General features: G+C 49.8%; 2 protein-coding genes across 2 annotated transcripts in view; one reads left to right on the forward strand and one right to left on the reverse strand.

Moving 5' to 3' along the window:
- Positions 1-1,746, forward strand: part of mfsd9 (major facilitator superfamily domain containing 9) — a 5,143-nt gene extending 3,397 nt beyond the window's left edge. Inside the window, 2 exon segments of the mRNA XM_067261379.1 lie at positions 4-363; positions 365-1,746. Of these exon segments, the coding sequence (XP_067117480.1) occupies positions 4-363; positions 365-472 (468 nt within the window). The 3' untranslated portion in view covers positions 473-1,746.
- A 790-nt stretch (positions 1,747-2,536) lies between these two features.
- On the reverse strand, positions 2,537-11,553 carry slc9a2 (solute carrier family 9 member 2). Its single transcript, XM_067252161.1, has 13 exons — positions 11,073-11,553; positions 10,389-10,603; positions 9,748-9,996; positions 7,588-7,838; positions 7,133-7,350; positions 6,650-6,849; positions 6,306-6,395; positions 5,974-6,044; positions 5,524-5,682; positions 5,209-5,311; positions 3,564-3,680; positions 2,999-3,085; positions 2,537-2,677 (listed from the first exon to the last, which is right to left on the reverse strand). The coding sequence occupies exons 1-12, from the start codon at positions 11,356-11,358 to the stop codon at positions 3,008-3,010; spliced, it is 2,037 nt and encodes a 678-aa protein (XP_067108262.1). The 5' UTR covers positions 11,359-11,553; the 3' UTR covers positions 2,537-2,677; positions 2,999-3,007.
- Positions 11,554-12,416: the final 863 nt, after the last annotated feature.

The following is a 12,416-nucleotide window of genomic DNA, read 5'->3' on the forward strand; positions in this document are numbered from 1 at the left end:
AAGGTCACGGGTTACCTCATCAGCTACAGCAGCACCCTGGGGGCCCTGGTCGGGTGCCTGGTGGGCCCGGTCACCCAGCTGTACGGCAACAACATGTCTGCCCTTCTCCTCCACTCCACCGTGCTCACCTGCTGCCTCATCCTGCTGTACGCCTCTGCCGCCAGCGTGTGGAGCGTGGTGCTCAGCTCCACCTTCTTCGCCATCTCCACCACCATCGGGCGCACCTGCATCACCGACCTGGAGCTGCGGAGGGGCGGGACCCACGCCAGCGGCACGCTGATCGGGGCGGGGCAGTCGGTGACGGCGGTGGGGCGCGTCCTGGCGCCGCTGCTCTCCGGATTGGCTCAGGAGTTCAGCCCCTGCGGGCCCGCCCAGCCTGGGGGTGGGGCTAGCGCTGGCCGCCGTGGCCCTGCTATTGGTCAGGATTCCCAAGTGGGACGGCAAGGGGAGGGACAAGGAGGCCAAGCTCTGAGACGACGGAGGGGAAGGGAGAGAAAGACGGAACGAGAGCGGATGAAAGGATGGCGTATCGATGCAAAACCATCACTCATACAGGCGGGAGGAGTCTGGTTGGACCACTGAAGACAGACTCTGGGGTTGTTGATTGGTCGTTTGAGTGTGAGGGGCTGTCGTCTTGGTTGTTTGTTGTTTTGTGAGTGTAAAAAGGGGGGCGTGCCCCTTCTGTTACGTTGATGTGATGATGTCACAATAAGAGTGCTGTCTACCAGCACGGCAGATCAATCAGGGAGGTTGTCTCAGACACGCACACACACACACGTGTTGCGTTACCCTGGCAACCTTAGAACACCCAGGCCTGCCCTGCAGCCCTCCGTCAGAGAGGGTGGAAATCTATAATGACCTAATATGGTCATGTTCACGTAGGAATATTCAATGAGAATATTCGCTTTATGTCTCTTGTCAGAGACAATCATGTTTAAGACCAAATGATGTCTTAGGATGTACAGTGATCTTTAACTTCCTTAACCACTATAGACAAACTGTAGTCTACACACCAGGTACTATGATTCCCCAAAAATGCACTTCATCCACTTGTCGGCTCTCAGCCCCTTTAAGATGGGAGAGGAGAGCTTTCTGCTGTAGCCTCAGAATAGGAACTGGTCCAGGATCAGGTCGAATCCTGTCAGTTCTGGTGTAAACAAAGAAGAGGCTGGAAGAGAAACCGATCTGAGAGCATTCTCTGCCTCGACCTCGACCCTCGTCTCTCTGGGTCACATGTTCATACTGTGCTGGAGGCTCCGCCCCCGGTCCTTGTTGCTCTGGGCTACGTTTACATTAAGTTTGTTTTCTTACTTTTATAGATGTTAACATCCCATGTAGACCTTATTATGGTGACCTGTTATTTGGCTATTTGAGCTGTAATACAGGGAAGTAGGTTTGTTTTCAGATGTGGCTGGAACAGGTTTTTTAAATAGAGATGCGGCAACATATTATTAATTTTCTTAATGGTGGGGGGGAAAGATTTGCCGTTTTCCAAAAGTATAATGAAACCTACTCCCCTGCTGTAATCTGTAAACCGACTATATATACAGAATTACCAGATTTAGTTTCATTCATTTATTACTTTAAGAAGAAAATGGGCATATACAAATTGTATTATTTGTTACTTACATATTTAAGGTTTTTTATTTCCAGCTAAGAGTTGGAGTTTTTCTAATACCACTGAATGGAATAAAGCACTTCTGTTGGACTGAGTCCTCCTGTGGGAGATAATAAAATAATCCATATTGTCCCTTGCCAACCTCATTTTTCACTATAGAAAACAATAACCTGCAAAGTGCTACTAAACGCCAACTGTCAAAGCCTGCACCATTATATCTATATGGTACTAAACCCCCCCCCCCCCCCCACAGATATCAAATTGAGGGCATATTCAGATCAGATTTACAATGTTGGGTTACACAACCAAGGCGTGATGTAATATATTCAGCCCTGTGTTGAGGTTGTGTAGTGTTGAGGTGGTGTAGTGTTGAGGTGGTGTAGTGTTGAGGTGTGTAGTGGAGATGTGTAACGGACACACCCTTTTCACAACTCTGTCAATCCCGACATATCACAGACACACACATACTTCCAACTCCTTGACCACATTGTATATTTAAAAAAATAAACTAAGAAACGTGATGTATGTACACACAGTACAAGCGCGCAGACAGGTGTTCCACAGTTCTGAGGTTCTAGAACCCTGGGCTGAGCGGGGGGTCCGGTCAGAGCAGGCCTGCTGCTAGGAGAGCTCTCCAAGTTCAAACAGGGTTCTCAGGGGCTCTTCCGAGGGTTCCACTGGGGTCTCTTAAGAAGGGGGTTCCGCGTTCCGCCTGACCCGTCTCGAGGCTCAGCGGCCCAAGAGGGGGGCGTGGCCTGAGGCTCCACCCCCTCCTCCTGAGGATCAAACACATTGTCGCTACCATGGGCACCGTTGCCGGGGCGATCCGGGGAGGGGTCGAAGTGGCGCTGAGGGGCGGGGACGCGGGAGTCCGAGGAGGACGAAGCGACCCGGGACACGGCGTGCCCCCGCGGCCCCCTCTCGTCCACCACGTCCAGAGAGGGCCTCTCCACCAGGGTGTCTAGCCTGCGGAGAGGCATCAAGACCCGGGACGCTCGCTGCTGGGCCCGCCTGGAGCGGGCTGGAGGGTAGGCCACCTCGACTTGGTGTCCTCATCACCTGGAGAGAGGGAGAGAGAGAGAGAGAGGAGGGAGAGAGAGAGAGAGGAGGGAGAGAGAGAGAGAGGAGGGAGAGAAAGAGAGAGAGAGAGAGAGAGAGAGAGAGAGAGGAGGGAGAGAGAGAGAGAGAGAGAGAGAGAGAGAGAGAGAGAGAGAGAGAGAGAGAAGGGAGGAGTAGAGACAGAAGGAAGGAACAATGGGGAAGAAATGATTTGAATTGGAATTGAATGGAAAAAAAACTTCTGTGCTCTGCCCTCCTTGAAATCTCTCAACCTTGACAGATCAGGAAGTGTCTGATCTACACTCTGGCTGCCACACTCACTTGCATGACTCATCCTCTTACGAGGGAATTGGAGTCCAGATTCTTCCCAGCAGGCAGAGAGAAGTACTTCTGGGACTTGGGTATAGTCTGGGAGGGAGAAAGAGAGAGAGAGAGCGAATGGGAACAAGACAAGGTTTTTGGAGAAAGCTGAATCATTACAGGCATACTAGTGTAACTGAATCAGGTAGTACATGCCCAGACAGACCCCAGTTGGAACAGACGTTACTACTGTACTAAGAATAGTACCATGCTGGCTAATATAGAGGGGACAGTAAATATAGTGGCTATCTATTCCTGCTCATCCCCTGTCCTCCACCAACTAGCCTGTCACATCACCCCTTACAAACCTCCTCCCCCTTCCCTCCTCTCCCCCCCCCCCTCCCCTCCTCCCCCCCCCCCTCCCCTCCTCCCCCTCCCTCCTCTCCTGCCTCCCTCTTCCCCCTCTCCTCCTCCCCTCCCCTCATCTCCCCTCATCCCCTCATCCCCCTCCCCTCATCCCCTCCCCTCATCCCCTCCTCCCCCTCCCCTCCCCCTCCCCCTCCCCTCCTCTCCCTCTCCCCTGTACCTGGTCCTGGAAGCTTCCGGGTCGCAGGCTGCGTCTGATGCTGGCGTGTCGTCTGATCAGGATCTCCTTGGTCCTGTTCTCGTTGGGCAGCTCGTGCTTGTTGGTGTACGCCATCGTCTGAGGCACACACACCGGGCTTACGTTACACACAGTGCATAACAACACACACACACACACACATCATTACTCATAACACACAGACTTTGCAAAGATAAGAGACCGAAACGCACACAGTTACAGATAAGAAACAACACATAAAACTGTAATTTGATACATTTGTTATTCATTCTTCTAACCCTAACCCATTTGGACTGCATACAAGGACAAGTGTGTGGGTTACAGGAACATTTCAGGTTTGTGGTGGTTAAGTCACAGACAGCATGACTGAACGTTCCAGAACATCATGTTCCCCCACTCCAGACCACCAGAGGGCAGCAGATTCTGGTCAGGGGATGAACACAGAAAGCAGCAAGACCTAAACAGCAGTTTCCTCACAGACCTGTTCCACTGCCACATCACTGATTTCACCAGACCTATTTTATCATTATCATACATCATAATGTTGTATATTTTACAACGTTGCCACTGAACTCTGTCTTAAACTGAGAGGCTCTGGTTCAGTTTGGGCTTAACAGGCCACCGTAAGTTCTAAGGCCCTGCAGATGAAGTACAGATACAACATGTCCCATCTAGATGAACCTGAGGTCATGTGCACATCTGTCACATTCTTAGTCAAATTTAAAAAACACACTGATCCTTTCCTCAGATGTATCGGTCTTCTCTGACTGAATGCGGTCAGACCTGTTATGGGGGTTTCGCTTTTCAATGACAATGACACAGAAAAAGAGGTAGAGAGAAACTGAGAAAGGAGGGTAGACAGAGAGAGGGAAGTAGAGAGAGAGAGAAAGAGGAAGGTAGAGTGAGTAAGAGAGAAGAAGGAGGTAGGTGGGGAGAGAGAGAGAGAGAGAGAGAGAGAGAGAGAGAGAGAGAGAGAGAGAGAGAGAGAGAGAGAAAGAGAGAGAGAGAGTGGAAGGAAAGAGAAGCAAGATGGGATAGTGTAACCAAGCAAGTGACATTACACAATTAACCAAAAGTCTACCCTCCATGCATGCATGCACACACACTAACACCCCCCATGCATGCATGCGGCCGCCGCTTTCAGTCCACGCTCCTGAGGGGTGATGTCACCTATGGAAAAGTACTGGTGACCACAGTCAGCCTGTGGAGCGATGCAAAGCAGCAGGTGACAGTCAGGACCTTCATGTCTACAGGTTCTCCTCCAGCAAAGTGTCAGGAAAAAAGTGACTATACATGGCCGTCCGATTGCTTCAGATCCCTGAGGTTTGGTTTCGTGTCTGGAGGCCTTAGACAACAGTTGTCATATTTAATTGTGTGTGTGTCTACAAGCGGAGGCGAAATCAACATAACGAATAAACAGATTATCTGTGAAAAGAGGTGTTGGTCCCTTATTTAAATGTGGGTGGAACTTTTTTTAACAACTGAGCATGTGAGGTGTGGAATATGTTCTTTACTTATAAAGAAGGGTGCGGCCAGACTTCATCCAATCTACCCCACCCACAGTATGATAAAACTGAAATCAGAATCTGGTCACGTGTTCCCTGCAGCTGAGCCGTGAGATTCTCACCCTCTGGCGGATCTTGTACATGTTTTTGGACAGGATGTCGTGCATGTTCCTCAGGTCACCCGCCAGGAACTTCTGCTTGGATTTGAGGAAGGTCTTCTTTTCACTGGAAGACACAAACACGACAGGCGGGTCAGTGACACTTGGGGGAGGGGGGCTGAGAGGGAGGGAGGGAGGGAGGGAGGGAGGGAGGGAGGGAGGGAGGGAGGGAGGGAGGGAGGAGGGAGGGAGGGAGGGAGGGAGGGAGGGAGGGAGGGAGGGAGGGAGGGAGGGTGAAAAAAAGGAGATATAAAGATGGAGGGCGCGAGGGTCCCGTACCTCAGGTTGGTGAGTGAGATGTTGGCTTCAGACACAGAGTCCAGGATCTCCATGGCGTTCTGCAGCTCCAGCTTCTTGTACAGCGCCACGATGCTGGACTCAGCCCTGTCGTCCCTGATCAGGATCCTCCTCAGAACCAAGTTGTTGAACTTCATGAACCTGCCCGGAGAAAGGCAGCATGGTTACACTCACAGGAGAAATGTCTGCTAAACCAATCAAATGTGAATTAATTTCCTACAATATTATTACATGGATATTCAATTGATCCATTGCTTTTAAAGGCCCCTGAATCACAGTACAGGAGAGGTTTCATGTTACTTTCCCCTTGATTTCTCTCCACCACCTGATCCTACCCTACTCAAGCAGACTGTAAGAAACGCTCCCAGCGGGTGTAGGAGGAGTCAAAGGGACAGGGAGCTAGTTTAGACTGCTGTTCACAACCCTCCTTACTTATCCTTCCAGTAGAAGTGTCCCCACTGGCCACAGAGGTCCTCGATGCCAGCGATGGTGTGCTCCATGAGCTGGGGGAGGTGGAGGGACGAGGAGAAAGAAGAGGGAGGAGAAGCAGAGGAGAGAAAGATCATGAGGTAAGGCATGTCAGGACAGAAGGACAAACAGGCAGACAGACAGACAGACAGACAGAGACAGGCAGACAGACAGACAGACAGACAGACAGACAGGGACAGGGACAGGGACAGGCAGACAGACAGGCAGACAGAATGACAGACAGAATGACAGACAGAATGACAGACAGACAGACAGGCAGACAGAGAGAGACCCACTCTGGCATGGACCTCTACGTTGATGGTGTCCAGGTTCCGGTTGGTTCTGCGTACGTTGAGGAGCTCGATCAGAGGCCGTATGCTCATACCCTGGAGGGAAGCAGCAGATGAGTCAGTGTGATCGCACAGCTCTGCCCTGCCTCCATACTGCCTCCATACTGCCCCCATAATCAACACATCCTACTCAAGAACTAGCTCATGTTGTGTGCATGTCTATAACTCGTGGTTGGAGGGATGAGAAATAACTCCTGTAAAAAACAGGATGTTTTGTAAACACTGGACGGGGAACAGAAGTGCTTGCCTCTCTCCTGCTTAACCTCCACCTCCCCCTCCCCCTCCTCTACCTGGATGAAGACGGTGAAAAGGATGACTGCGATGGTAGCGGTGATGAAGAGCTGCCGGCGTCCGATGTTGTCCGGCAGGGTGAAGACCAGGGCGAAGGAGATGGCCCCCCTCAGGCCTCCGTAGGCCAGGCCAAACTGGTCCTTGAAGTTGAAGGGGATGGTGCGGAAGGGGTTAATGATCTGGGTCAGCACCAGAACACCTGGGACAAACAGAGGTCAGAGGTCAACGAGAGGAAAGATTGAAAAATCTGCTGGATGTTTGACATGGTTTACACACGGGTTTGTTTACCCATCTTAGTCAGAACCCAGAATTCACTCCCATTCAAAATCGTGTTTTCCCTAACCCTAAATGTCATTCTAACCCTAACCTTAATTTGACCCCTAACCCCCTAAATGAAGAATCTAGGTAAAAGCTTTCTTAGTTTACGATGTGAGGATAGCATAGACAGGTATAGATAAACACGACCCCCCCCCCCCTCTCACCCAGGCCCCTCCAGAGTATGGCGAACAGCAGGGTGAACAGGATGTAGCCCCAGTTCCACTCGTGCTCCGTGGTGATGGTGACCACTCCCAGGAAGAAGAAGATGAGCGTCTCGGACACGGTGCCCAGCAGCTTGACCACGGTGCGGATGGTGGTGGTGGAGCGCTGGGAGACGTTCTCCTCCACGTAGTACTTCATGGTGAGGGCACAGGTCACAATGCTGGGGGGGTGGCACACGCAGGGGAGACACACTTAGGACGGGCGCTGAGGGCCATTACACGCAAACACACAAACGCACACATGCAATCCATGCACGCACAAACACACGCTTACACATGTACAGGGACAGACAAGCGTTCACGCACTCACACACACTCACACGCACGAACAGACGCACACACACTCACACGCATGCACACACACTCACACACACGCACACACGCACAGCCGGACTCACGCCATGATGCTGGAGATGGAGAACATTTCAGCCACCAGGTAGGCCAGGTAGCTGTACATGAAGATGAAGAGGGGCTCGATCTCCCTGACGTTGCCGGTGAAGCGCGTAGTGAAGGCCGCCACGAAGCCGAACAGCACGCCGAAGCCCAGGCCGCCCAGGCCCACCACGAAGAACCGCGCTACGCCCAGGAACACGTCCACCGGCTCCACCACCGGCATATCCGCTACGAAGCTGAACATGTTGTACAGCACCTGGAGAGGAGGGAGAGAGGAGAGGAGGGAGAGAGGGAGGAGAGGAGGGAGAGAGGGAGGAGAGGAGGGAGAGAGGGAGGCGAGGAGGGAGAGAGGGAGGAGAGGAGGGAGGTGAGGAGGGAGAGAGGGAGGCGAGGAGGGAGAGAGGGAGGAGAGGAGGGAGGTGAGGAGGGAGAGAGGGAGGTAGAGAATTCAGGGGTGAAGGTCATAACTTCTGAACTCTCAGCCATGCTAGTAAATCACACCCAGGCTGTGTTTGAACTGCTCTGTTGATTATGTGATACCACACAGCACTTGGCAAGCTTCACCTTAATCCTGGCCGACAAACACATTCACCTTAACCCTGGCCCAAATACACATTTTCCCAGACCCTGGACCACAAACACCCTTGATCAGAACCCGGTCAACTGGACAAGCCGGATCAGCTCATAGTCATACAATAGCATGCTTGTCTGTCTGTATCAATCCTTGTTCAATACAGGTCAGTGAGTCACTAAGATTTCAAACATAAATTAAAAGGAGGAAGCTGTACACACACACTCTTCCAGTTCCTCCTCACGGAACACCATGGAAGTGTATGAGGCCCCTTGTAGTGCTTGAACCATGTCCAGACATCAGGTGTACCCGTGTGTGCTCCCAGCAGAGACCACGCCCAGCCTCTCCCAGTCCCCAGTGTCTGTGCTTCCCTCTCAGATTCTATTACAGTAGCTCTCAGATACTGTCAGGAAAACAAAGGGGCCCCCCTCCCCCCCTCCCCCCCTTCCCCCGTCCCCCCCTCCCACAGCGAGGACACCGTGGGCCGGGGAGCGTGAGAAGGGAAGAGGCACACTCTGAGAGACGGCTCAGGTGAGACTCTGAACTTCTGAGTTTGATCTGGTGAAGAGACATAATCAAACCACTGAATAATACAATAATGGTTTTTATAATAGAGGAAAGAAACATTCAAAACTGTGTCTTTGTTTATGTTAACTGGCTGGTTTTCCTGATTTGTGAAATGAGGAGGAGACTCTTTCAGATGCTGGCCTGTCCTCCTTATTAAAGGAAACTCGTTTTTTTAAGTCAATAGTTCCCTTTTTCCCCGCTGTTCCTAGTATAACAGTTTCAGAAGCCTGCCAACTTTTCCGGGTACAACAGTCTGCAGCCCCAGCTCCTCTATTCTAGGAATCAACACTTTTAGTTTTTGGTTAGCTCATTGCCACAGAAAACGGGAGCCTTTATCCAGACAATTATGTGTTCCAACTCCACCCACTCAAACAGCCGAAGAGACAAACCGGTTTGGTTACATCTAAGCAAACACACACATTCCTATAGGCATACAGTACACACATTCTCACTTCACTCAAATAATATTTCCTTTAAAAGTATATACACATGTATTTAAACAATCAGGTTAATGATGTGCTAAGTCATATTATACATGACTGTACCAAAAAAGAGCTGTGTTTTTGAAGGCAGATAGCATGGTGAGATTCCACTGGGCTCTCAGTGAAACTTGAGCTTCCCACAGAAAGCAAAACCAGATCGAGAGGTGTGGTGTTAGACAGCGACAAAGGCCCCACTCAGTCAACAAGACGACCATTTTGGAGATGTTACACAGCAACATGTTTACTGCAAACATCAGAAGGTTTGGTTCTGAGGTGCTTTTGTGTGACCCTGCTAATGTTTTGGAATTGTAGCAAAAACCAGTTCTGGAGAATGCGGATTCCACACACTCCACCGACGTGCAGCTACAAGCCCACCTTCCTTTTTGACACACACACACACACATGGCATGTTTAGTGCCGGGGTCACACACATACAAACACAAACTTTCACACATCCGCTTCCAAGTGTTCTCAAACACAAACAGACGCTGTGAACATCTCCCTTTCCTTCTCTCTCTCAAACACACACACACACACACACTCACAACAGTGACAGCATCGTTGAACAGACACTCCCCGAACACCACAATGTAGAGCTGTTCGTTGACGGAGATGTCCTCGTACACACTGAGCACCGCCACGGGGTCCACGGCGGAGATGATGGAGGCGAACAGCAGGTTCTCCTGAAGGTTGATGTCCTGGACGCCGAACGCCTCGATCTGACACACGGCAAACAGAGACATGCCGATCCCGATGCTGTTCCACAGGGTTCCCACCACGGCGAACCACAGAACCTGCACAACAACAACAGCAACTTCCTCAATCACAACTGAATGGTACCACACAGCCCTGTCGCCATGACGCAGAGATGAAGAAACGAGATGGAACATGGGTGAATGCTACTGTAATCCTCAACACAGTTAGGATCAGAAGGGTTTTATTACTTTTATTAGTACTTATAATATTGTTTTTATTGATTTTATGTAAAGCACTTTGACATGCAATTCTTGTATGAAATGTACTATATAAATAAAGTCTTATTATTAGTAGTATATTAGTTATGATGACACAAATCTGTGGGTTGTGTACAAATAACCCCCCCACACACGCGACAAAGCTAAATGTAAGTCATGTAAGTGACTAATAGCTAAAGGCCATCAGCCTTGCCTGTGAGCTGTGGGCGTACCGTGCCAACGTTCTCAAAGAAGGGCCTGGTGGGCATGAAGTACCCAGAGTCCAGCACGATGGGAGGCAGCATGAAGAGGAAGAAGACGTCAGAGCTGAGCACGGCGGGAGGCACCTCGTGGACCGAGTGCATGATGGCGCCCACGATCAGACCGATGCTGATCAGGAGGCACGACTCTGGGATCCACACGGTGATCTTATGGTACACATGGAAAGCTGTGGAGAGAGAGAGAGAGAGGGAGAGAGGGAGAGAGAGAGAGAGAGAGAGAGAGAGAGAGAGAGAGAGAGAGAGAGAGAGAGAGAGAGAGAGAGAGAGAGAGAGAGAGAGAGAGAGAGAGAGAGAGAGAGAGAGAGAGAGAGAGAGAGAGAGAGAGGGAGAAAGAGGGAGAGTGACAGAGAGAGGGGGAGAGAGTGAGGGGGAGAAGGAAAGAGGGAGAGAGAGAGTGGGAAACAAGAACAGTGAAAAGAATAGAGGTGGAGAGACGGAGACAAAAGACAGGCTATGAGATGATCTGGAAAGCTCTGCATGTTTTGACCACTGGATCAACACAGATGGCTCTGTAGTAGAATTTATGCACATATGAAATGGCACACTTTTTCACAGTGACAATAAGCAGAAATTGTAGTCATATTTTTATTTTGTGTAAGTGGTGTGTGTTTGCACACAGGTGTTTTCTCTGCTCACCAATCTTGGCGAATGAAGCGAGGAGCACCCACAACGTGATCTCAAACGGTAGCTGTACTCGAGCGTAGTTCATCGAGAACACCGGGAGATTTGATTTCTCATCATCGGGGAAAGATTGAGGCCCGCTGTCTGGTTTGACCGGAGGTAGAACAGTAACTCCACCGGTAACGCCACTGACCGGTTTCGGTGGAATTTCTCCATTGCACCAGCCTGGCAGCAAACTCACGATAACTACTCCAAGGAAAAGTACAACCGTCTTCCGTTTAACCTTTCCGAAACATTCCATTGTGGTATAACACAATTTAAAGTTGTTTTAATATCTGAATGAACAAAAAAAAGTGAGGTGAAACTGTCCTTCGTGGAAATAATCAATTAAGCTACTCCATCCAACGATGCTCTGATCCCATTTCGCATTATAACTTACTGAATCTCATTCACAAGTATTCTACTCAATAAATAAAAACACGGTGTAATAAAAAAAACTCAAACCATTCTGTTGTTTGACAGAAATCGTTCCTACAGTGAGTTTCAGCCCAACAGTGGGGATGACAGCTTCCTCACCTATTTTGGTTTCTACCTGCCACCTGCAGCGCCTGTACGCCCATTCCGATAGGGCCAGGGCGCGGCTTTGCACCGCTCTGATTGGACTAGACCAAGGGGAAATCAAATATTTGTATCTGCTTATTTTTCGATAAAAGCAGCAGCAATTATCTTGCTTTCGGCAAACCAACCTACTGGCTACGGTTAACATAGGCTATCATACTTGAAATCATGAAACAGTAGGGAACTGTATTAATTGCACATATACTCATGTTTGAAACACAAATTGTTCAAATCAATCGCCGTATGTGCTCCATTTGTGTATCACTAATCGGATTTTAAATGAGGGGACTTCTGAGGGGACACTACCTCTGTAATTGATTTCTCTGTGATTTCCGTGTCTTTTGGTATCGTGCATCTTTCTATTGCTGCCACATGGGGGCGGTAGTCTCCCTTACAATGTGTGGTAAGAGAAACGAGCATGAATGTTGTGCGCAAACTTCTATTAGTCACAAAAACTATAGGCCTTTATACGTACTACATGGCAAGGACAGATGAGTCACCTGAGATGGTGTGTCAGACATTTTCAGCCATGTAACAGCTCACATATTCTGACAACGGCAGAATTTTTTCAGCCTTTCTAAAATATGTTTTCAACCTGCAGGAGCTATCAAAATATGTTTTCAGGTCCAGATCTTAACCAGATGGGGGATCTTCTTCAGGTTATACATGGCAAGGACCAAGGCCGTAATCATAATACATAATACAATATTTAAATCTGGTCAAAATGTCCCCCCCCCCCCC

This window comes from Osmerus mordax, chromosome 2 (assembly GCF_038355195.1).
Source record: "Osmerus mordax isolate fOsmMor3 chromosome 2, fOsmMor3.pri, whole genome shotgun sequence".
In the NCBI taxonomy this organism is placed as follows: domain Eukaryota; kingdom Metazoa; phylum Chordata; class Actinopteri; order Osmeriformes; family Osmeridae; genus Osmerus; species Osmerus mordax.